Source organism: Carassius gibelio, chromosome B25 (genome assembly GCF_023724105.1).
Source record: "Carassius gibelio isolate Cgi1373 ecotype wild population from Czech Republic chromosome B25, carGib1.2-hapl.c, whole genome shotgun sequence".
Taxonomy (NCBI): domain Eukaryota; kingdom Metazoa; phylum Chordata; class Actinopteri; order Cypriniformes; family Cyprinidae; genus Carassius; species Carassius gibelio.
In genome coordinates this window covers 13,226,879-13,250,951 of record NC_068420.1, presented here as the reverse complement: position 1 = coordinate 13,250,951, position 24,073 = coordinate 13,226,879, and the positions used below count along the sequence as shown (strand labels likewise).

The 24,073-nt window shown below is 35.6% G+C and overlaps 1 protein-coding gene across 7 annotated transcripts in view; it reads left to right on the top strand.

Annotated features, from left to right (window-relative positions):
* magi2b (membrane associated guanylate kinase, WW and PDZ domain containing 2b) overlaps positions 1-24,073 on the top strand; it is a 78,065-nt gene that overhangs the window by 28,200 nt on the left and 25,792 nt on the right. For 5 of the 7 annotated variants that reach the window (XM_052598186.1, XM_052598188.1, XM_052598187.1 and 2 more), the window contains exons 3-9: positions 10,329-10,448; positions 12,297-12,512; positions 13,756-13,975; positions 15,396-15,475; positions 23,030-23,087; positions 23,224-23,345; positions 23,544-23,726. In XM_052598186.1, coding sequence (XP_052454146.1) covers positions 10,329-10,448; positions 12,297-12,512; positions 13,756-13,975; positions 15,396-15,475; positions 23,030-23,087; positions 23,224-23,345; positions 23,544-23,726 — 999 coding nt within the window. Of the gene's footprint in view, positions 1-2,876; positions 3,149-10,328; positions 10,449-12,296; positions 12,513-13,755; positions 13,976-15,395; positions 15,476-23,029; positions 23,088-23,223; positions 23,346-23,543; positions 23,727-24,073 lie in introns of those variants that run through there. The other 2 variants (XM_052598191.1, XM_052598189.1) reach the window with 2 other exon arrangements.

Genomic DNA, 24,073 nt, shown 5'->3' with positions numbered 1-24,073 from the left:
GTGCTGCACTTATGAACTTTAATATGCATTATACAGAGGCAAGATGAAAAGAAAAAATACAATCTAAACTTTTCTAAAGACATTAAGTTCCCCTCAGACATACGTTTATATAAACTCCTAGCCCTAATTGAATCGTGATTTGTTTTGCATCTCAACCGTTTCAAATCGTCTCACATTTGAATCGTTTTTCAACCTGCTCGCAGTTAATCGTTATATCCCTAATTAAAACCCAATCCAGCTCATGAGGAACAGTATGGGAGAGATCTTGGGTTGGTATGTCATATTTATTATTTTCGTTTGTTCCTGGGTTTACTTCATGTGTTATACAAAAATGGATGACAGAGCATCATAAGCCTTCCCTGCGTCTGCCGCTTGTTTTCTCAGATGGCTTTGATGTGCTCATAGACTCCAGCTGTTTGATTGACAGTCTTGTTCGAGCTTATAATCCTGGAAGAGCAATTGTAGCAATCAGAGTATCATTACTGCATGACGTCCTTTGAAGTTGGAGGGAGTTGACCAGTCAAGTAACTCATTAATCATTGGAAAATGTGACAGGAAGACAGTGTGCTACAAAATAAACATGCCATCATTAACCTGGTTATTAACAGTATTGGTTTTTATGAAGCAACTTGCAATGCAGTTGTTTGATAAATGATGTTTGACTGAATCCAGATTTACTTACTTATTTTCTAACTACACTTTTGGGTTGGGTTTTAAGGGTTAGTCATCTGCCGGAACGACTTCTGCGTACCACAGTTGGATGAAGTGAAAGAAAAGTGTTCATTACGTTTGAAATATGGATATTTTTGGATTCACTACAGAATGCCTTTATTCAGCCGCCGGAGCAGTGTGAGGCATGTTTTATTATGCAGTCCCTCCAGAAAAACGCGATTATGCAATTGCGTGATTTAATGCATAATCAGCCAAGGGCCGCATATTTATGCGGAGGTCGCATTTTTTCAAATACGCCGCACTTTCGTCGCATAAAATCCCGATTTCAGGATGCAAAATATGCAGAGGTCGCATGATTTCATAATCATCATAATTTTCGTTACAAAAAAGTCACATATATCTTTGCAGAAAGTTGAAAAATGTTGCGTTTACTTCACACAAGTAAATCGCCATTATTTCCCAATGGGAACCTTATGAAGTGACGTTATTGCGCGACGTGAACATCATCTGCGAACCCCGTGGTGAAACCAGGGTGAAGGACGCAAATCATTCTCATCTGCCAACAAAAATAAGTGCAAAAGACCGCGCGAAGCAGTTACCCGGAGTGTTACATGACAGTGGGGGCAAATTATTTTGAGAGAGGGATGAGGATAAGGATGGCGAATGATAGGCCAGTGTTAAAGGCTACGCAGTTAGCTTTCATTTTCACAGTGGACTGTTGTAGTTTCATTCAGAAGTTGATGCACCTCTACAGTTGTAAGATTGTACTTTTTTGTTACAGAATAGTACCAAAACCTTACAGTTGTAAGTATATTAGTAGTATGTAAAATAATTTACGTTGCAATAAGAGATCGCACTTTGCAATTCCTGTAAAACAGCATTTGTATATTTTTGTGTATATTTTATTTGTATTCATTTTTACAGAAGTAGTTGAATATTCCTTTTGTAAAGCTAGAGAACTTGTTTGACTCAATGTTTTGTAAGTTTGAGCCATGTGTTAATTAAGGTCTGAAATAAAACATAATGAGAACTTAAATATTCTGTGATTTAGTATGCTTGCTTATCATAGGAAGTCATAAGAAATGACTCTTTACAGTAAGGTAGTAGCCTAGTGAGAAAAGGGTGTTGGGGCGGGGGGGGGGGGGTGTGGTCACCTTTTTTTCTCTTTTTCTTCAAACCGCAGTTTTTGCAAGTTCCCGCAATTTCATCGCATAAGATTGCAAAAATATCCCGCATATTCCATCGCATTTTTTAAGAGATCCTGCCGCATAATCAAGGATTTTTGCCCGCAACAATCACAAAAAAAATCTGCGTTTTTCTGGAGGGACTGATTATGGATGTGCGCACTTTATTTTTGGACTGTTCAACTCTAACACCCACTGACTGCAATGATAACACTTGGAAGAGCAAGGACAATTTTTAGTATAACTCCAACTGGATTCGTCTGAAAGAAGAAAGTCATATAGACCTAGAATGCCTCGATGGTGAGTAAAACACAGGCTAATTTTCATTTTTGGGTGAACTAGCCCTTTAAAAAGGAATGAATAAAAATGAATAAATCATTTCTGATTTTACAAATAAATAAATAGGCAATCATCTCAATTTGCTTTTCATTGTAAATAATTTTTTATTGTTATATTTAACCACATTGTAAATCATGAATTAAACTGTTTGTTTACTAAAATGGATGGTTTGTTTATTAACTGGATGGATGGCATTCAGTTCTGTGTAGAATAATCATCAATTTGAATGTGTCTAATTCCTTTCATCGTGTAAATCCAATTCCATGTTGCTCAGGTTTGTAAAAATTCTTAAAGTAAACTCCAGAAAGACATTTTATTTTACAGCTATTTTGAGAAGAAATACTCCTATAGAAGCCCAGAAATCAGTCAGTATAGAGTCGGTTGAAATACCTTCTGCTGTAGCTACACTAAACAGGTTTATCGGAAACCCTCCCACTGCTCCTCTGGAGTAAGTTGGATTTCTTTCAAAAAAAACAATTAACAACAACCCTGTTTACCCACTTTGAGATCTCCCCCAGTTTGCAGAGATTCCAGCTTCCGGCGAAAGTGGATTACATAACATCCGTGGTGTTTACAGATGACTCACGGTAGGGACACTGAGAGCATTTGGAGCTGGCATCACTGCTTCACTTCATACACACACAGGAAATCAGGGTAATGAAGCGTCCCGTTATGATGCGACATCCTAAATCTGGAGAAGGAGCGACGTCGGAGCCTAAGCAAGGCGAACTCGAAGCGCTTCGGTTGGAGTGAGCTTGTCAGAGCCGAAGCGGTTTACATCTGCGCTGGGTGACAATGAAACTCTTAAATGGCCTTTCAGTCAAGAGGGGGCTCCGTCCCTCTCCCCCGACGTCACCCTGTCAGTGCACTCAGTTAGTGATGGGACTCAGATACTCTGGACACTGGTGCTGGATCTGGTCAGCCGAGGCAGAAATCAGAATGAAGGCATGGAGGTTTGGGATTATTTATACCTGGAGATTTTTGTTTAGCACGAGAGGTGAACAAAAGGTTTTAAAGAATCTGAGTTTTTTTTTCTGGTTTGTCAGCTTTCACACACAAATGCCAATCATTGTGATAATTTGCAAAAAAAAATAAATAATTTTTTTCCAGTAACAATGTCTGAAAAAATGTTAGTTGAAAATATTAAGAAAGTGACGTGACATTTAGCCAAGTATGGTGACCCATACTCAGAATTTGTGCTCTGCATTTAACCCATCCAAAGTGCACACACACAGAGCAGTGAACACACACACACACACACACCCGGAGCAGTGGGCAGCCATTTATGCTGCGGCACCCGGGGAGCAGTTGGGGGTTCAATGCCTTGCTCAAGGGCACCTAAGTCGTGGTATTGAAGGTGGAGAGAGAGCTGTTCATGCACTCCGCCGACCCACAATTCCTGCCGGCCCGGGACTCGAACTTACAATGTTTCGATTGGGAGTCCGACTCTCTAACCATTAGGCCACGACTTCCCTTAAAATCGTATTATCTATATATTTGCAGTGTTGCACTAGCAGCATGAAGTGCTTGAAAGCATGATAGTGTTAGTCACAGTTAGTAGCTCGCTGCTACATCTGTCTTAAAGCCCTGGGTTGAACTGATTCTCTGACGCAAAACTCTTCCTAAAGTGCTCTCTGTTTACTGTCACCCTTCAACCGCTTCTCTCACAGATCAGCTCATGGACACATGGAGAAATAGTTTATTTGTTTTTTTGTAAATGCCAGCTTTATTTTAGTATCATTGAGATACTATTATAGTTTTTATTTAATTTCATCTCAATTTTGGTTCAAATTTTGTTTAGTGATTTTGGTTTTGATATTTTTAATAGTTTTCATTTTTATTTATTTCAGCTTCAGTTATTTTAGTACATCAAGGTCTTATTAAAAAAAAAAAAAAAAATTATTTCCATTAACAAATTATTAATTAATTTGGTTAATTTACTGGTTAGAATCCCACTGTGGTGTTGAATCTAAATGAATATGGAAATCAGTTTGGATAGCCAGTGCTTAACTCTTAGTGCCGAGTTATAATGCTTTCAGTTGCTACTTCAACCGAAATGACAAGTTTTTCAGTCAAGTGTAAGTTTCCTCCTCCAAGTGAAGGTTCACCTTATTTGCCTTGGTTTTAAAGGCACTTGATGGCATTCAATCCATTATGGTTCACCTACGATGTGATGAATTTCTCTTTAATCACTCAGTAGCAGCGTTTCAATGTATAGCCATGATTGAAGGGCCGTTTCCTGCATCATGTTCAAGAGCGCAGTGCCTCGTGTTTTCTGCTAAATCCCCCGGGTCGTCCCATATCGGCTCATTCACTCCAGTGCGGCCGTATCTCACATATGCCTTCACCTTTACTCACCCTGAGAGCTGTTTACCTGCATTCAGACTTTAGCAATTCAGTGCACAGAGTGGCATGGGCTTCAAGGTTGGACTGACCGGAGATTAGAGGGAACATGACTCCCCCGTCACGAGTGTCAGAGAGGATGCAGGCCATTACAGGCAAATTTCAGGCCTTTGGTCCAGCACTCATCAACGCTTCAAGCGAGTCATTTGTGCTGACTGGAAATATATTTCAGTGCACGATACTTTCATTAGTTTACCTGTTTTGCCTTCTTTGTTTTCTCTCAAACCTTCCTGCTGTTTGGTGGGGCAGTGCTTTTTTATCTTTTGATGTTTGATCTGTTGTTCATTCAAAGGACCTTATACTTTAGTCTTGTCCCTCAATCTTACTGTTTCAGGCTGCTCTATAGATATATATTCATGACAAATGTCTCTGATACAAAATATAAAAAAATTACATTAAATTGCACTAAATTGTTGCATTTTAGTGGTGCAGTTTAAAATGTTTACACAGTGAATATTTCAATGTAAAAAAAAAAGAAAAAAACAAATCACTGTATTTTGTCATAAAAAAATTCAGCGATTAGTAATAATATTTAGGAATTTAATTTTTTTTTCTAGTTTTTATTTTATTTTTAGATTTTATAATTCTACAGGTAATAGTAGTAATATTACTCTTAATACTTACATTAAAACACAACATATTAAGTTATATTCAATAAATAATTAGATTGGATATAATATCTAAACAATAGCAATAATAATATTTAATAATTATAATAGATAATAATAATTCATTATAATACAAAGGATAATAAGATAATAAAGAATAAATATGTAAATATATATTTATATATTATATAATTATATTGTATAATAATAATAATTAGTAATAACAGTAAAGTAATAATAATATTTTAATAAATTATTACTTAATAATTATAATATATATATATATATATATATATATATTAATATGTATAAATTGATATAGATTTATATTTTATTATATATTAGATTAGAAATAAAGTGTTTATGAAATAAAAAATAATGTGTGTATGTATGTATGTATATATATTATACAAATAACAATAAATAAATAAATAAAAATGTTAGTTAATGTGCTTACTTCAATCTATTAGTGTACATTCACCAAGCAAAAAGTGGAAAAATCCCATTTATTTTCTGTTAATGTATTGAAGGCTGCCACCTAGGAACACTCCTTTTCTCTGGAGAATTAACTACAGTGCATTTTTCCTGTTAATGATGAATATATATTTTGGGTTTATATTGCTGCATCACAGATCAGTCTTCTTGGTGAATATGTTTTGTGCTTGTGTTGTTTATATGAGGCTTGTCTGCGTCTGTCTGGAGCATCAGTTGTCAGGGCTTTGTTTAGCAGGTGGGAATGTCACTCGCAATCCAAATGATCCAAAGAGATGCTGTTGTCGACTTTAAAGCAGAGGATTCCTGAGGAGATGAATGGAGACAGCGATAGAGGCTAAGAATGAGCTGCTGCGGCTCAGGACTATGAAGTAAAGCCACAGCAGAGGTGCCTTTTGTATCCTTGCGGTTGATTTGCTTCGACAGGGAATAGAAACAGGACGGCAGAGCTGCAAGTGCCAAACAGTGGCACCTGAAAGATTGTTTCACATGGGAAGGTGAAGCTGATATAAGGAGGTAATCAAGCAGAGAAATGGAAACAGGTAAAGCTGGACGCAATTTTCTCCCATCATTTCTCATAATCACATCAGCCATAATCACATGAGAGTGAGCGGAGAGAGAGAGAGAAACTAAGCCAGTTTCTATTCCCTGTTATAATCAGATTTACCCCATGGATGTATTTAATCAGGGCTCTTCGGGTAGTCATCTGAACAGATGCATTAGCCGAGACAGATCAGCACCCACCTAGGGCTGATGAAGTCATTTTTCTTTGATATATTTTGTTATATAAAAGCTCTTTAAGGTAAAGTATATAATTTATTTTCTACTAGCAGCCCCATCCCCCCAAAAATTACTGTTTCAGACAGGTTTCTACACAGGTTTCTTGTTTATTTATTTATGTGTTAGTTCGTTAAGTTGTTTGTTTGACTTTTGTCCCACTTTTTGAGAAATAACGCCTACTTAAAGTTGAGTTAGCATATCTGGAAAAGAGGAAGTCTTTTAATATATATATAAAAAAATGAGAAACAGCCTTATATTACCTATGGGAATTTTTTTCTTTTGATTAAATAAATTACATTTAATTAAATCGGTGTAAATTAATGTGTATTGTTTATGCGAGTGCTGTTAATTAAATCTTGCCATTAAATACATATTGTTTGCATAATCTTCTCTGAATGTTTTAAATTGATAAGATTTGATTAAATCAACCCCAAATACTGTACAGTATTTCCATTCTGTCTATCTGTCTGTCTATCTGTCTGTCTGTCTGTCTGTCTGTCTGTCTCTCTGTCTGTCTGTCTCTCTGTCTCTCTGTCTGTCTATCTGTCTGTCTGTCTGTCTGTCTGTCTCTCTGTCTGTCTGTCTGTCTGTCTGTCTGTCTGTCTGTCTCTCTGTCTCTCTGTCTGTCTGTCTGTCTGTCTGTCTGTCTGTCTGTCTGTCTGTCTGTCTGTCTGTCTGTCTGTCTGTCTCTCTGTCTGTCTGTCTGTCTGTCTGTCTGTCTGTCTGTCTGTCTGTCTGTCTCTCTGTCTCTCTGTCTGTCTGTCTGTCTGTCTCTCTGTCTGTCTGTCTGTCTGTCTCTCTGTCTGTCTGTCTGTCTGTCTGTCTCTCTGTCTGTCTGTCTGTCTGTCTCTCTGTCTGTCTGTCTCTCTGTCTGTCTGTCTGTCTGTCTGTCTGTCTGTCTGTCTGTCTGTCTGTCTCTCTGTCTCTCTGTCTGTCTGTCTGTCTGTCTCTCTGTCTGTCTGTCTGTCTGTCTGTCTGTCTGTCTCTCTGTCTGTTTGTCTGTCTGTCTGTCTTAACTTTACCAGGATGTTGGTATGTGGTTATTAAGGTTGTTTTCTGTGCATTGCTAAAGTATGCGGCTCTAAGATGGCTACTTTTAATTATTATTTGTATTGCACTAATATTAACATGCTAGAATAATTGACAGTTCAAAGAAGGCTGCTTGCTTTGTACAGGTTATGCACAAAATATCTTCTCGGCATTAGGCCGTCATCTCTGGGGAACCACTTAATTTGTAAAAGGATTCACAGCTGGTGAAATGGGTGTTCAGGTGAATACCCTTGAATATTTAAATGTTCTAGACCACAATGTGCCATTGCTGTCTGCATATTACATAAGCTGTGTATGATCCACTCACTTCTCACTCCCAGTCTCTCTCTTACTTTGTAAAATTATAGAGTTTTTTCTTACTTTCATAATTCAGGAGTACCTTCACCTCTCAAAACAGCACATATGGTCTGTCATTTTAGCCCTAAAATCAAAATGGACTTTTCTTGTGCAAAGACTTCACACTAGTCCAGAAATAAACTCCAACCTTTGATTTCCAGATCTGAGGTAAAGCATATCTTCCTTCTGAATCTGAAATAAGCTCATTGACTTCATAGTGGAAAAGTGTTTTAGTGTGTCCTGAAAAACCAGATATATATGGGCAAAAGCTCTTATCAGCACTGGCTTGAAAGCTCTCCATATTATATAAGCAAGTTATTTAGAAGTAATGTATGTAGAAATCTATTGGGACTGATTTTTTAAATCTGCATTAGTTGGAGATGTGGCCCAGCGGGTACAACATGTGCTGCTTGTGCAGGTGTTATGAGTTCAAATCTGTCCGGTGTCAGTTCCTGATTCTGAGTTTAGGTGTATCTAGTCTCCAAGCCGGTGTTTAGTGGGTTTAACTGGTTGGTCAGCTGATCTGCCATCTCGACCAGCTGAAAATGTGTCCAGAAACTCCTTATAGTGCTCATAATAAATGCTATAGCATATTTGCTGTTAAAAAGTGTTTTATTTTGTTGAATGTGTCCATATTCTATTCATGACATTCATGGAAATTGAAATGAAAATGATGTCATGGCATGTAGGACGTTTGTCTCAGACAGTTTGATTCATTGTAAAGGAGTCAGTATAGCAATTGCAAAGCAATAACAGCCAGAATGATGTCTGACTGGACTATTGTTGTTCCATATGTGAATGATGATGCTTTATCCACAGACAGTTCAGCTCCTGTATGATTGACTGAATCTCTGCTGTTCTGTTATATTCATCTCTAGCGGCTCTTAAAGGGACAGTTCACCCAAAAAAGAAAATTCTGTCATTAATTACTCACCTTCATGTCGTTTCAAACCCGTAAGACATTGGTTCATCTTCCAAACACAAATTAAGACATTTTCAATGAAATCCGAGAGCTTTCTGACCCTGAATAGACAGCAACGCAGCTAACACATTTAAGGCAATAGAAAGGTAATAAGGGCATTTTTAAAGTAGTCAATGTGACATCAATAGTTCAACTCGTGAACATGTGTCGAATACTGACACAGTAGAAAAGAAACTGTTGAATAAAGCCGTTATTTTTGTTGTCTTAGCACAGAAAAAGTATTCTCGTAGCTACATAAAATGAAGGTTGAAACACTGATGCCACATGGACTATTTTAACGATGTCCTTACTATCTTTCTGGGCCTTGAAAGTTGCATTGCTGTCTATGTAGGGTCAGAAAGCTCTCAGATTTCATCAAAAAAAATTATCTTGCTGGGAAGTTCACAAGCCAAAAGCTGGATGTTTTTTTTTTCCAGATTAAAGTTTTGAGAAATCAGAGCCGATTTAGTTGAGAGCTCAAGGGACTGGATTATGATATCGTTGCTAAGTATGCATCTTGCAAATCCCCAGTGCCTGATTTCTTAAGAATGTTTGATTACCCTCCGAAGACTCAGCCTTTGTTAATGCATTAATTATGCACCCAATTTACATAAACAGTCAAAATGGAACTTGGAAACAACACTTTGCAAGTTTTCACAGTTAATATTTTTTTTAAGTGACTGTTTGTATTTATTTGTATGGATGCATGCATTTATATAGAGCTTTATTGTGTATTGTTGTACACCCAAAGTGCTTTACAATCAAGTGGGGGGTCTTTCCTTAACCAACACCATATTTGGTTTTAAATGCCAGACGATTTTTATTTATTCTTGTGATGCAAAGCTGAATTTTCAGCATCTTTACTCCAGACCTCAGTGTCACATGATCCTTCAGAAATCATGCTGATTTGGTGCTCAATAAACTTTTATTTTTTATTTTATTAATGTTGAAAGTGGTTGTGTTTATTAATAGTTTTGTGGAAAGTATTTAATAGAAAGTTCAAAAACCTGCATTTATTTGAAATGGAAATAATATGTAACATTATAAATGTCTTAACTGGCACTTTTCAGAACTTGAATTCATAGATTTCCACCCCCCTCCCCCCAAAAAAAAATGAAGAAAAAGAAAGAAAGAAAATCACACCATTCTGGCTATATATATATATTTGTGTGTGTGTTTGCGTTTTTTTTTTCCCTGAAACTGATTTATTTCTGCTAATAAACTCCAGCTGTCCATTTCAGTGGATCTGATTCAAAATTTTGTAGTATGCTTCAATTTAAATACGTTTTTTATTGTATTTTATGTCTTGCAGATAATTATTAAAAATGAACTTGGCTAAATACCATGGTGTTTGATTATCATAGGTTTTTACCTCGTGAATCAATTGTATCATAACTTTGTATCACATTTCTGTGAGGCTGTATTTTGCTCAGTTTTAAGTGTATCTTAAATATTCTGACAGATGTGGTGTGTGTGTGTATTTTTAATTTTTTTTGCCTGCAGGCACAACGAGACAGCCCAAAGAGGGGGAGGTCCCAGGTGTGGACTACAACTTTGTGAGCATTGAACGCTTTATGGAATTAGAGAAAAGTGGGGCTTTGTTAGAAAGTGGAACATACGAAGGTAAGTGAAAAACACTTTTAAACCTCTCACATCTCAATAAATCATTAACTCTCCAAATAAAAGCTTAGAAAACACCTGTTACGCTATTGCGGCCTGGAATATAAATTTTCGTAAATTTGCTCCATGTTACCACATGAAGGAGCGTGTATCTTTGACATTGAGCAGAGGTATTCAGAACGAGTGCAGTTTGTTCTCTTGAGAGCCGACACTGAGGTGTGTGGACTACTTTCAGACGCAGGTTTCTTTTCTCTTTATGAGGCGAGGAAGATCCTTCCCATGAATCTGTGAGGCACAGCATCATAACAGCTTCAGTGAGAGACAACTTAATGACAGACATTGAGAAAAATGGCAGAGGAAGACAAATATGTAATATAGAATTTTTTTTATGTTTCTTCATAAATCAGTGAAGAAAGTTGCATTTTACAGCTTCAAAAAATTACATTTAATGGGAATCATATCAATTATTAGGGAATATTAGGGGCAGTCTCCCTTATTTTTAGATTAACTGTGCAGTCATCTAATACTCACTTAAATTTAATCTTAATAATTTGATAGAACCGTTTAATGTATCCTTTAGCCAGAACCTATATATATATATATATATATATATATATATATATATACTGTTCATTCTAATATTGTGATGCCTTAATTCACTTCTAGCGTTTAAAAACTTTTTTTTTTAAACATTTTTACATTTAAGTCAGTGCCAATAGCCTCGTGGCAGCATGCCAACATATAAAGCTGCTGCGCTATGGGCGTCCCGAGTTCGAATCCCAGCTCGTGGACGTTTCCTGACCCCGTACCTCGCTTACACTCCCATTTCACATCCTGTCAGTACTTACCTTCCTATCAAAATAAAGGCGAAAAGGCCAAAAATAAATCTTAAAAAATAATAACAATAATATTTTTTAAAGGTGGCAAAATTAACATTTAGCAGATACACTACTGCTCCAGTAGTTTTTGCAAAGAAATTAATACTTTTATTCAGTAAGGATACATTAAATTCATCAAAATATATTGACAATAAAGACACTAATAATGTTAAAAAAGATATTTGATTTTTTTTACTTTATATTAATCAAACATTTCTGAAATAAATGTATCAAGGTTTTTCACTAAAATATTAAATGTTTTTAACATTGATAATCTTGAGTGGGAAAACAGCATGATACAATGATTTCTGAAGGATCATGTTACACTGAAGACTGAAGTAACGTTGCTGAAAATTAAATTTTGCATCACAGAAATAAATTACATATTAAATTATATTAAAACAGAAAAGTTGTGCATGCAAATATTTGTCCAATTAAATGCTCTCTAGAAGAGAATGAACCATCTGTCTCCGAGTTATAGCTAGCATGAAATCATGGTTCACATCAGCGCAGTAAAAGCTATTCAAGTTTTTAATTTGACAGGATATTTAAATAGAAGTCAGCACAGTGTATAGGTACTGTATATTGATTTTATAGATTCCTTGTGGTTTTGTTGGATTGAAGTTAGTCCACTCCTAGTCTATAATTCTGGGTCACAAGGTGTAATTTAAATGAATCGATGATCTTCACCTCTTCAGTTTCCATCCCCACAGACCTGCAAATGAATTCATAAAGCCTGTGCCGTAACCACACAGGAGCTCAGTTTTTAATCATTAAACAGATTTCCCTGGATGCACATGATTTCTTTTCAATCTCGAATGAAACGATTTAGTCGCCGGTGAACGAGGGTGCCGTAACGGCAAACATCACACAGGAAAAAATATTACTTCAAGTCAGACTTCACCTTTTTGCATGCAAAGTAGTTGCTTGAGCAATTTTTCCTAGATTAAATCCCAAAATGTGTTGTTTCTAGATAACTTCTATGGCACGCCAAAGCCTCCTGCCGAACCCACGCCGATGCTGTTTAATGTGACGGACCAACTCTTACCCGGTGCCCGACCAAGTGCAGAGGGAAAAAGAAAGAGGAATAAGTCCGTCAGCAACATGGAGAAGGACAGCATTGAGCCACCAGAAGAGGAGGAGGAAGAGAGCCCAGTCATCAATGGCAACGGCATCGCCATCACACCAGGTTTCCACCTACCACTGTTACTGCGATAGTACTGACCCGCTTCGACTCATTTCTAATGAAAGATGTTTTCAGTTGTTATGTAACTCCAAGATGAGGTTTTGAATCATAATGAGCTGATGAGTTATACTGGTAAGGCTTTTTAGTAAGAATTAATTTTAACAGTAGTTACGTTTCCATTCAAAGATGCAAGTTTAACTTATGCGCAAAACTGGAATATTGCGAATAAAACACAGTTTCCATCTAACGAGTCAAAGAGAACAAATTCATAACTTTCTGATAAACTGGCACTAAATATTACTAAAAACTGCTATAAAACTTCTATTATACTGAAAAGTAGGAGAAGCCACTTAATAAAAGACGAAAAGCGTCAGAGCAAGCAGACGAAACACAATAAATGCTGTCATTACTGTCATTGACAGTTTTTCGGGAACACAGTCGTGTCAGACAACTATACAGAAATACTTTGAGGACAGCAGATGTTGTGCAACAAGATCAGTTTTCCCATCCCAAATCGTGCAAATTCACATGCCTGTTTCGATGCGCATGGTGAAATTTATTCAGTAAATGTGTTTCCATCATAGCTTCTGCACATTAAATAAAAAATGTATTCTACTCAATTGTGCGCATTTTTATAATTTTCACGCATCTTTGCTGTTTCCATCCAATATTGCTGAATGTGCATAAAAATAGGTGGATGGCCTAAACTACTCTTAGGATAAAAATTATGGATGCCACAATTACGCAATTGTTCGAAGCAGCAATTTATCGTTCAAAGTCCACGTATGTTATTCTGCGTGCTTATGTGTTTTTTTCTTTCTACATGTTATCTTAAGGGTTTTTCCTATTATTTTAATTTTAGTTTTATTATGACATTACAATACAATTCATATTTTTACTTTTTTATAATTTAAAGAAGAAACCAATCCGATGTATAGTTGACATTTAAAGCTTAATTCTATAGAAAAGCACAAAGTTTTTCAGTTAGAATGTTTCCAACTTTTTTATTTTCATATATGCATAAGGCATGCAGTTGCATCAATCAATGGTGAACATCATTCATTTTAAATGGTGATGATCGTAATTAATAGTCGCAATTACAATTTCAAGGGAATAATCATCAATTATGATTGTTGTTATAATCATGCGGTCCTACTTTGTTTTCTGCACTCGTATCTCTTTGTACCATTCTTTAAGGCACTCTACTGTCAAACTAGGTCATGATTCATTTTATTTTCCCTCACAGAATCGAGCGAACACGAAGACAAGAGCACCGACGCTTCTGGAGATGTGCCTCTCCAGCCGTGCCCACCTGAGACCCCCACCCTCACCACCACAGATGCCCCTGAGGAGGAAGGAGACGCCCCCAAGTCCCCACAGGACTCCCAAGAGAATGACGAAATGGGCCCTTTGCCAGATAACTGGGAGATGGCCTACACTGAGAAAGGAGAAGTTTACTTCATAGAGTGAGTGAAGTGCACTTCAAAGCACACTTCATAATGAAAGAGGTTTGAGCATATGGAACGCTACCTGTTGCAGTGTCCTATTTTAAAGATCGTTACAGATAGCTGAATTATTAATGTATGCAATACTGAGCTCATTCAGTACAGTAGCTAAAATTATCATTTGTTTTTTTATTCTTTTGATGGTATTCAGTGTAAGTAATTGCCTCTGAAATGTATTGAATTATGTAAAATAACTTAATATAAATAATTTGATTAATATGTAAATATTAATTGTAAATTCATATTTTCAGAATTTCAGTCAAACAAGTCAATTTGATTTAAAATATCAGTTACACTTTACACTCAGTTTTCATTTGTTAACATTAGTTAATTACATTAGTTAGCCTGAAGTACATAACACATTTATTCATCTTACTTTATGTGAATTTGAAACTTTACTAATGCATTTTCAAAATCAAAAATTGTATTGTTCATATTGTTTAATGCACCTGAGCTCATATGAACCAACATTGAACAGTTGTATTTTTATTAACTAATGTTAAGAAAGATTAATAAATGCTAATGAATAACAAATATATTACTCATTGTTAGTTAATGTTAGTTCATACATTACATGAAATAATGTTAACTAATGTTAAATTATGTAAACATGTTAATGTTAACTTAACCTTTTTGCTTCTAGAGGGATGAGATAACAAATATAAAATATTATTTTAATTTATATTTATATCAAATTAAGTGTATAATATAATATAGAATAATAACTGGTAATAAAAAGGCATTATTAATTAATTGATTTATTTATTTTTGACCAAACCTAACATTTAAGACCACCACGAAAGCAAAGCAGATTAAGATTTTTATCTTATAAATATTAACTGCTTTACAGAATTATTGAAACTTTTTAAATTCTAATGTCATTTTTGCTTTTGACATTTCAAATCTGCAATACTATTACAACATTTGTTTTAATATTCTTGTTTGAATAAATAATACGTGAATTTGTATTACATTTTTTTTTATTTCGTTTTAAATAAAATTATAATTCAGTATATATAACTTGGTACCACTTTAGGGATGAACTGACACGTTGGATTTTGCTGAGCCATGAATGAAGATGATAAATTAATCACTAAAACTGTTTCTGCCAGAGTAGCTGAGGGAAGAGTGTTCTTAAGAGCAAGAGAGAGATGTTCGTCTCCCTCCCATCTGTCCTTAATGAGAAACAAGGGACTTATTAAAAAAGTATTGATTGTCTTTGTGTTAACTGGAAAAACCCCCAGCCACTGTGACTGAGGCCTTCTGGGATATCTGGGATATATTTCATAGTTAGGCTTGTACCAACATTTGCCTGACATAACACACATAGAAGCGCTTTTGATTCGTATCATGGTAGCTAAACAATATTTTTTCTTTTCAGTCACAATACCAAAACGACGTCATGGCTCGACCCACGACTAGCAAAGAAAGCCAAGCCCCCAGAGGAGTGTGATGAAGATGGTGAGTGTTTGAGTGTGTTAACACATGTGTGAGTGTGTTGCTCTCTTTTACGCTTGGAGAAATTAGATGTCGTGACCTCTACCTGTATTTTCCCTCCGGAGATGTACATGTGAAAGATTGTAACATGAAATCCGAAGGGGAAGGTTTCCATTTTGTGGGTTTGTTAGTGATGTCAGAACACGATCAGAGTGTGCTTTGTTTTCATGAAATATCCAGAATGACAAACTATTAGATCTTGGTGTTTGAAAATGTGTTTATTCAGCAGTGATGTATACATTTAGCTGTTTATCCGTGTTTATTTTTTTGTTCGTTCAACCATATGTCCAACCAGACATAAAGCCACCGATCTATAAAGCCATTCATTCATTCATTCATTCATTCATTCGTCCGTCCGTCCGTCCGTCCGTCCGTTCATTCATTCGTTCGTCCATCCGTTCGTCCATCCATCCGTTCGTTCGTTCGTTCGTTTGTTCATTCATTCATTCATCCATTCATTCATTCATTCATTTGTCTATTAAGCATCTATCCTCCATTCATTTGTTTGCTTGTTCAATCATTTGTTCAGTCATATAGCTAAGCCATCCATTCCTCCCATTTTTTTTTTTTTTTATTCATCCATTAGGCCATTTGTCCTCTATTCATTCATTTACTTATTGATTAATTTGTTGTTTGTTCAGTCATCCATCCTCTGTTTGTTTGTTTAAATATCTCTCATCCATTCTTTTGTTTGCTTGTTTAATCATTTGTTTAGTCATACAGCCATCCATCTATCCATTCATCCATCCTTCAATCCTCTATTCATTTGTTTTGTTGATACACACGTCCTTAAGTATATATCCTCCATTTGTTTTCTTGTTCAGTTATTGTAAATTGTTCATTTATTCATTTGTTTGTTAATCCATTAATCTTCTATGCTATCTATTCTCTCTTCTGTTTTGTTTGTTCATTCAGTCACCAATTGTTTGAGGATCTATGCTCCATTCATTCATTCATTCATTCATTTTACCAAAAAGCTATTTATTCCTTCCTTCATTCATCATCCTTTCCATTGATTCATTATTTTTTGTTCATAAATGTACTCATAAAGCCATCTAACCAGCATTATTCTACTCTCCATGCATTCATTTATTTATTCATCCATTCATCCATCCATCCATCTATGATTCCATAAAGTCATCTATTCATTTTTACAGCCAACCATTATTTTGTTCATTTTTTTTTCTTCATCCACACTTGTCATATTACCTGTGCTCTAAAAACAGAGCACAAGTCAGCATGATATATTCATTAGCTTGCTCAAAACCTGTATTTTTTTTTGTTTTCTTCACTGCCAGACTGTTAAACATGCATGGTGACTCTGTGTTCCCAAATCTACCATCTTTGAAACCCTCTGTTGAATTAAAATGCAATTTAATGGGGCCAGAGAAATCAATATCTCTTTCCACAGGCCTTTTAATTCCTCTCAGTGACATGACTGCTAATCTCCCTCTCTGTAGCACGGCATAGATCTATTTTTTTTGGGGCACGTCTGTGCAGCAACGTAAGCTTATACACATAATCATGATTGATTTCCATTATGTTCAATAATAACTGCTCAGAAGAAATCACTCAGTACACTGCAAATTTGATCCACGTCTGTCTTCAAAGTTGAGACGTGTACATGATTCAGAATTTACTTCAGATGTCTGTTAGCTTATGATCCTCATGGGGCGGCAAAGTTTTATCATAAATTCCCATCAAAGGTTAGATAAAAGATGATCGGTCCGTGTCTACCTAATTTTGCCGTCAAAATCAGTTCCTGGTGTAATTTAGATTGCCTGCCTTATAAATTTAGCAACAATGGAATAATTTTTCCATTGTTCTCATGCTCTAAAATTTACTCTGTGCTTGCTAATTAACCAGCCCTGCTTGTTGGTTTCTGAGATGCATCCGGCACATATGCACACTCATTCAATGCACTCAAATGTACATAAGCCACTCAGTGAATGAAAGAACCTGAAAAAGAGACTTCTCACATAGTTGCCATGGCAACTGCAGATGGAGGACCATTGATTTAAGGAGGCTTGAGGAAATATATTTAAGGTGGTCTGGGTTAGATAATTGTCTTAAAACCTCGAAGGGTCCAAAAGATCCTAAATAAAAAACATATAGAATTTTCTTTAAAAATATGGATGTTTCCGAATTATTTTCCAAATATGGTACATTATTAATCTGCTAAAACTGATAGAATTATATTTATTAAAAAAATTGCATCGATGAGTAGGTGATATATTTTCTATATTATTATTTATATTGTATTGATTATTAAAAAGTTAATTAAGCTTAGTTGATCTATTAAGCATTATAGAAGCATTATAGAAGCTAATAAAATTTGCGAATGGTTGGAACGTTGAGTGTAATATTTGAAGTAATATTTTCAAACATTTTGAATATGATTATTTGTAATTTTTTTCTGGTTGTAGTACATTAAATAGAATATACCTCATAATATGTTAAATTTATAAAATGTTTAAATGTGGTTTGCAATATTGTGGTAATTTTCAGTATGTAATATATTCAAATATTTTAAATATTATTTATTTGTTGTTTATAATTTATTTATTAAAACGGCTGCCTTAGAGCATGACACCATATTCTGTTGTCAATATTTGTTGTTTTTATAAATAATTTCCAACATAATTTTTTACATTTCTATTTTGCAATAATCTGCAGGAACTTTGAGTAAATGTTAATAAAATTATACATTTTTAGTTTTTAAAACATGTTGTTTCCACCTCCCTCTAAGTAACAAATATACATTATAAAGAGAAGTAATAAATATGACCTATTATATGTAAGATTAAATATTTAACATTTTGCTCCAATTTTCCGTACCAAGATATGTTCTTTAAAAGAAAACTACAGTTACTCAAGCCAAGGTTATGTCACACTTCTCACTTTTTTCTATTAAGAAAGTGTTGCCATCTGGTGTGTTACTCGCCTTTCTCTCTGAGTTAAAGCGATCATGTGACACACATAAGAGGCTCGTCCTGTTTCCTCTTGGATAACAGCCTGGGAAAGGTTTGTTCTTAATGTAAACCCTTAATATGAGACTGGATTTGATTGTTAGGAGAAGGGTCAAGTGTTAGCGAATGCAGTTTAGCAGGTTGCTGTGTGTGTGTAGGAGGGAATTGATTGCTGTAACCCTCCTAGGGAGGTGCGAGAACCTCGTTGGTCGTCACACCTGCTCCTACCTCCTCCGGCCCAACGTTCTGTTCAGTGTAGCATCTATTCACTCAACTAATGATTATCTGAACACTGCATGGGTTCTTTTGACACAGTATGAGTAAAAAAACTGCTTTAAGGGCATGTCTGTAGACCCTCTTTATATGTGTCAATGTAGAGGCTGTAGACTTTTGTTTGCTTGTTTACTTGTTTTTTTACTTACAACCTACTTGTTTAACACACTAAAGTGTGTGTTAGGAAAAATGTTACAGCAAAAAATGTAAAAAAAAAAAAAAAAAAAAAAAAAAATATATATATATATATATATTTTTTTTTTTTTTTCAATTGCAGCATTGTCCATGTAAAATGCCCACTGTAATACCAGGATGTTCTCAATGGTTGCAGGGGCATTGTTTGGTGGTTGCTAGGATGTTTCTAAATGGTTTCTAGTGTATTCTGAATGTTGATGGTCATTTTATGTGACTGCTAGGGTGCTCTGTGAGGTTAATAAGTCCACCATTTAGGTCGTTCATCCAAAATAAATCAATGAATATTTAAAGCGATACATGTGTAAAACTTGCTGTTGAGGACGCACACAGTTAACTTCCGCTGGAGGGTTCGCAGACCGTGAATGGTGGATGGCTTACATATTGCGGCCTATAGAAATAGTCTCTAATGAGGCATCTACTTGTATGATTCTACTCTATGATTCTTACTTCTGTGGGGTTGCTAGGGGCATTGTTTGGAGGTTGCTATGGAGTTATGAGTGGTTGCTAGGGCGCTACAATAAGATTGCTAGGTGTTCTTACTTTTGAAGGTTTGCTAGGGCATTTTTTGAGAGTTTCTACAGAGTTCTGAGTGGTTGTTAGGGCATTACAATAACATGGATATGTGTTTTTACTACTGCAGGGTTGCTAGGGCATTGCTTGGGGTTGCCAGGGGCTTCTGAGGAGTTGCTTTGATATTGCTAGGTGGTTTCTAGGATATTCTGAATAGTTATAAGGTCATTTCAGGTGATTGCTACTGTGTTCTTTGTGACTAATTGGACATTAAATTGGTTTGGTGGTTGTTAGGGTGTTTAGAGTGGTTGCTTGAATGTTGCTAGATTGTTTCTAGGGTATTCTGACTGCTAGTGAGTTCATTTGATGTAATTATGGTGTTCTTTGTGGTTGATACAACATTTTGAGTTTACACTTTTAGGACATTGTTTGGTTGTTGTTAGTGTGTTCTGAGGGGTTGCTAGGGCATTGTTTTGTGGTTGTCAGGGAGTTCTTAGGGGTTGTTAGGACATTGTTTGATAGGTTACTTGGGCATAGTTTGATGGTTGTCAGGGCGTTCTAATTTGTGGTTGATGGGTAGTTCCTCAAGCAGTTTTTGGTGGTTGCTAGTATGTCCTGACTGGTTGCTTGGTTTCCAGGGTATTTTGAATGCTTGTGAGGTAATTTTATGTAATCACTATAGTGTTCTTGGCTGATAGGTCATTCTATGATGTTTGGTCATTGTTAGGGTGTTCAGAGAAGTTGCTAGTATGTTTCTAGATGGTTTCTAGGATATTCTGAATGATTGTGAGGTCATTTTGGGCAATTGTTACTGTGTTCTTGGTGATTGCTAGGATGTTGTTATGATGTTATGGTTGCTAGGGAGTTCTTAATGGTTACCAGGGCATAGTTGGATGGTTCTCAAGAAACTCTTATTGGTAGGTGCAAGGCAGTTCCTCAAGCATTGTTTGTTCATTGCTAGTATGTTCTGATTGGTTGCTCAGTTTCTAAGGTATTCTGAAAGTTTGTATGGTCCTTTTAGGTGTGCTACAGTGTTCTTTGTGGTTGATATGACTTTCTATGAGTTTGCACTTCTAGGACATTGTTTGGTGGTTTGTTAGAGTGTTTGGAGTGGTTGCCAGGGCATTACAATACAATTGCTAGGTGCTCTTACTTCTAAGGAGTTGCTCAGGCATAATTGGGCAGTTGCTTGAACATTGTTTGGTAGTTGTCAGGGAGTTCTGAGGGGTTGTTAGGGCATTGTTTTAGCGGTTGCTTGAGCATTGTTTGGTGGTTGTCAGGGAGTTCTTAGAGGTTGCTAGGGCATTGTTTGGTGGTTGCTTGAGCATTGATTGGTGGTTGTCAGGGAGTTCTTAGGGGTTGCTAGGGCATTGTTTGGTGGTTGCTATGGTGTTGTTTTATGTTTGTTAGGGAATTCTAAATGGTGTTTGCTAGGTAGTTCATCATGCATTGTTTAGTAATTGCTGTTGTGTTCTGACTGGTTGCTAGGAAGTTTCTAGGGCATTCAGAGTAATTGTAAGGCCGTTTCAGGTGATTGCTAGATGATTTTAAGACATTGTTTGGTGGTGGCTTGGTTATTCTGAATGATTACTAGGACATTGCTAGAACGTGGCTAGGTGTTGGTGTTCAAAATGGTTGCTAGGTTGCTATGAGTGGTTTTTAGGTAGTTCCTCAAGCACTGTTTGGTGGTTTAGCCTTGCATTTGTGTGCGTGTGCGTGTATTGTGCACACCATTTATTCACACATGCATAGATGACTTCATCTGCATGTATATCTACATGTTTTGAATAACGGTGGCAAAAACTGCAGCATGTCCCATTGTCGATGTTTTTGATAATTACTGTGTGAGTTTGCGCATGTAGCCCATTTCTTCTTGATGTTTCAATAATGTCAAATTTGGCTGAAAAACAGCAGACACAGGAAAAAGCATCTTGAATGCCGCACGTGATGACAGCCCTTTGTTGTCATGGTGATTTCGCCAGACCTTTAATTTGTTTTGTGTCTCACAGGCGGATTGAATTGGATGAAAGTATGTTGGCTGTAACCTTCGGGCTGCCAGACTTCCCCTCACTTACCGCTGTGTGTCCTAATTAAGCTTTGTTTTACACACTGACTGCCAGCGTGAACGGCCGGCTGGATTGCTTGGGATACAGAGGCCAAATTCTGGCATGCGCAGGAAATGTGTTTTTAAAAGACGTCTAGACTGATTTGCACAGTGTATTATCATACACTGCAGGCATCCCTGGGGTTATTGATTTACTGGACTGGGCTTCAGTATAATGAAAAGTGTGAGGAATGTTTTCATGACATTGATGCTTCGTTTCGTGCATTAAATAGCTAATTATAAGCTTGTTGCTTCTGAAGGTTTTATACCTTTCAACCATTGTCGTAATCATTTATGAATATGAAATTATGGTAATACTTCACTTGAAGCCTGATTAAATAATGCAATATCAATGCAAGGAAATTTTATTTATATAGCACATGTAATAAACATTTCTAATTCCAGTTGCTTTACATAGGCATGATTAAAAAAATAAAATTTTAAAAGAATAAAATTTAACTTTATTTAAATTAGACTAAGCAAATAAAGAATATGAGAATAAAGGAATAAAAAATAAAATATCTTAATATCAAATATAAATATTGTTAAAAGAAATTAAGAAAAAATATATAGTTATATATCTATATTGTTGTGTGTGTATGCTCTATCGATCTATATTTCTCATTAATTTCAATAATCTCATTGTTATTTTAGCATTATTTCTATACTATTATATATATGACTATTTTGGTATTTTTAAGTTTTAATTTAATAATTTTAATCATTTTAAATTATAAAAATAAAAACATGAAAGCTCATAAAAATGTCAAAAGCCAATAGCTTTTTTCATTTTTATTAGCTTCATGTTTTTATTTTTATAATTTTTGTAGTTTTATATATCAATTATATATAAGTTTTATATATAAATAAAAAAATGTTTTTGTCTAATGTCATTTATTTTTATTTCAGTTTTAGTTTTAGTAACAGTAGTATGTTTTAATAATAGTAGTATTTTGACATAAACATGTTGACGAAAAAAAAACATTTCTAAATTTTGTGTGGTATTTTATTTTATTTAATTTTTTAAATTCCATTGCAGAAATCTTTTAAAATATTTTGGGTATTTGATATTAAATACATACATATGTATGTATTTAATGTTTTAATATTCATAATAGTTTATATTTTATACATATGTATTGTATGTATACTTAATTAGTCAATATTATGTACATGTGTGTATTTTTATTGTTTCTCTAAAACTGAAACAATTAAAATTTAAATGTGAAAATTTTAAACACACACACACACACACACACACACACACACACATACACACATTTAAATGTCAATTGTTTTTAAAACAAAACTATGCAGGGAAACAGAAAATAGAACCCAGACTGCATTAAATACACATGCAACAGGGATAAACAACATTTGCAACGAGGTGCCAACCATATTTTCTTTTTTTTCTTTTTCTTTTTCTTTTTCTTTGTTTTTTTTTTTTTTTTTTTTTTTTTTTTACAGAACTTCCATATGGCTGGGAGAAAATAGACGACCCTATTTATGGCAGTTACTATGTTGAGTAAGTTTTTCAGAATTTTTCTTTCAAATTTTAGTCGAATCTGACCCCGAAGCATCCGTGTCATGCTCTTCAATAAGCGTGCCGAGGGAGGGAGGGTCCCAGCATGATTTAAATATCTGCTCGTTCTGCCCCGCAGCCACATTAACAGAAGGACACAGTTTGAGAACCCCGTCCTAGAGGCCAAACGAAGGATGCAACAGCAACAGCAAATGCAAAGTCAAGGTCTATCGGCGCTGCCATTGCCCGCAATATATAGAGGTACTGCTTTTCTCTGTGGCCCATATTTCCATCTTCACCCAATTGGTTTTATTGGTGTTTCTCGGTTTTGGGTTGCTTAGGTGTGCCCTACTTTCACCTCACTTTAGCTTGACCGAAGCACCAAAGACCATGCAGTAGAGATGGCTGTGCGTTGTGCCGTGTATTCCTCTGATTGTTTATATGTGTTTGTCTTTACAGAAAAGCCTCCATTCACGAGGGACGCCACACAACTCAAAGGGACGTTTCTCACCACGGTGCTACAGAAGAGCAACATGGGATTCGGCTTCACCATCATTGGTGGGGACGAGCCGGACGAGTTCCTACAGGTCAAGAGCGTCATACCTGAGGGACCTGCAGCCCAAGATGGCAAGATGGACACAGGTGAGAAGGTCGAGGAAATCAAGACTTCAGGATATATGTTGTCTTCTTCTGTGTTCTTGTTCAGTGTTAATCTCTATGCTTGTCATTTAATGTAAATGAATGTAGTTGTTTTGATGTGAAGTTTTTAATATTCATATTAAAATATGTATGCATATACACTGAACAAAATTATAAGTGCAACACTTTTGTTTTTGCTCCTATTTTTCATTAGCTGAACTCAAAGATCTAAGACTTTTTTCTATGTACACAAAAGACCCATTTCTCTCAAATATTATTTTACAAATCTGTCTAAATCTGTGTTAGTGAGCAATTCTCCTTTGCTGAGATAATCCATTTACCTCACAGGT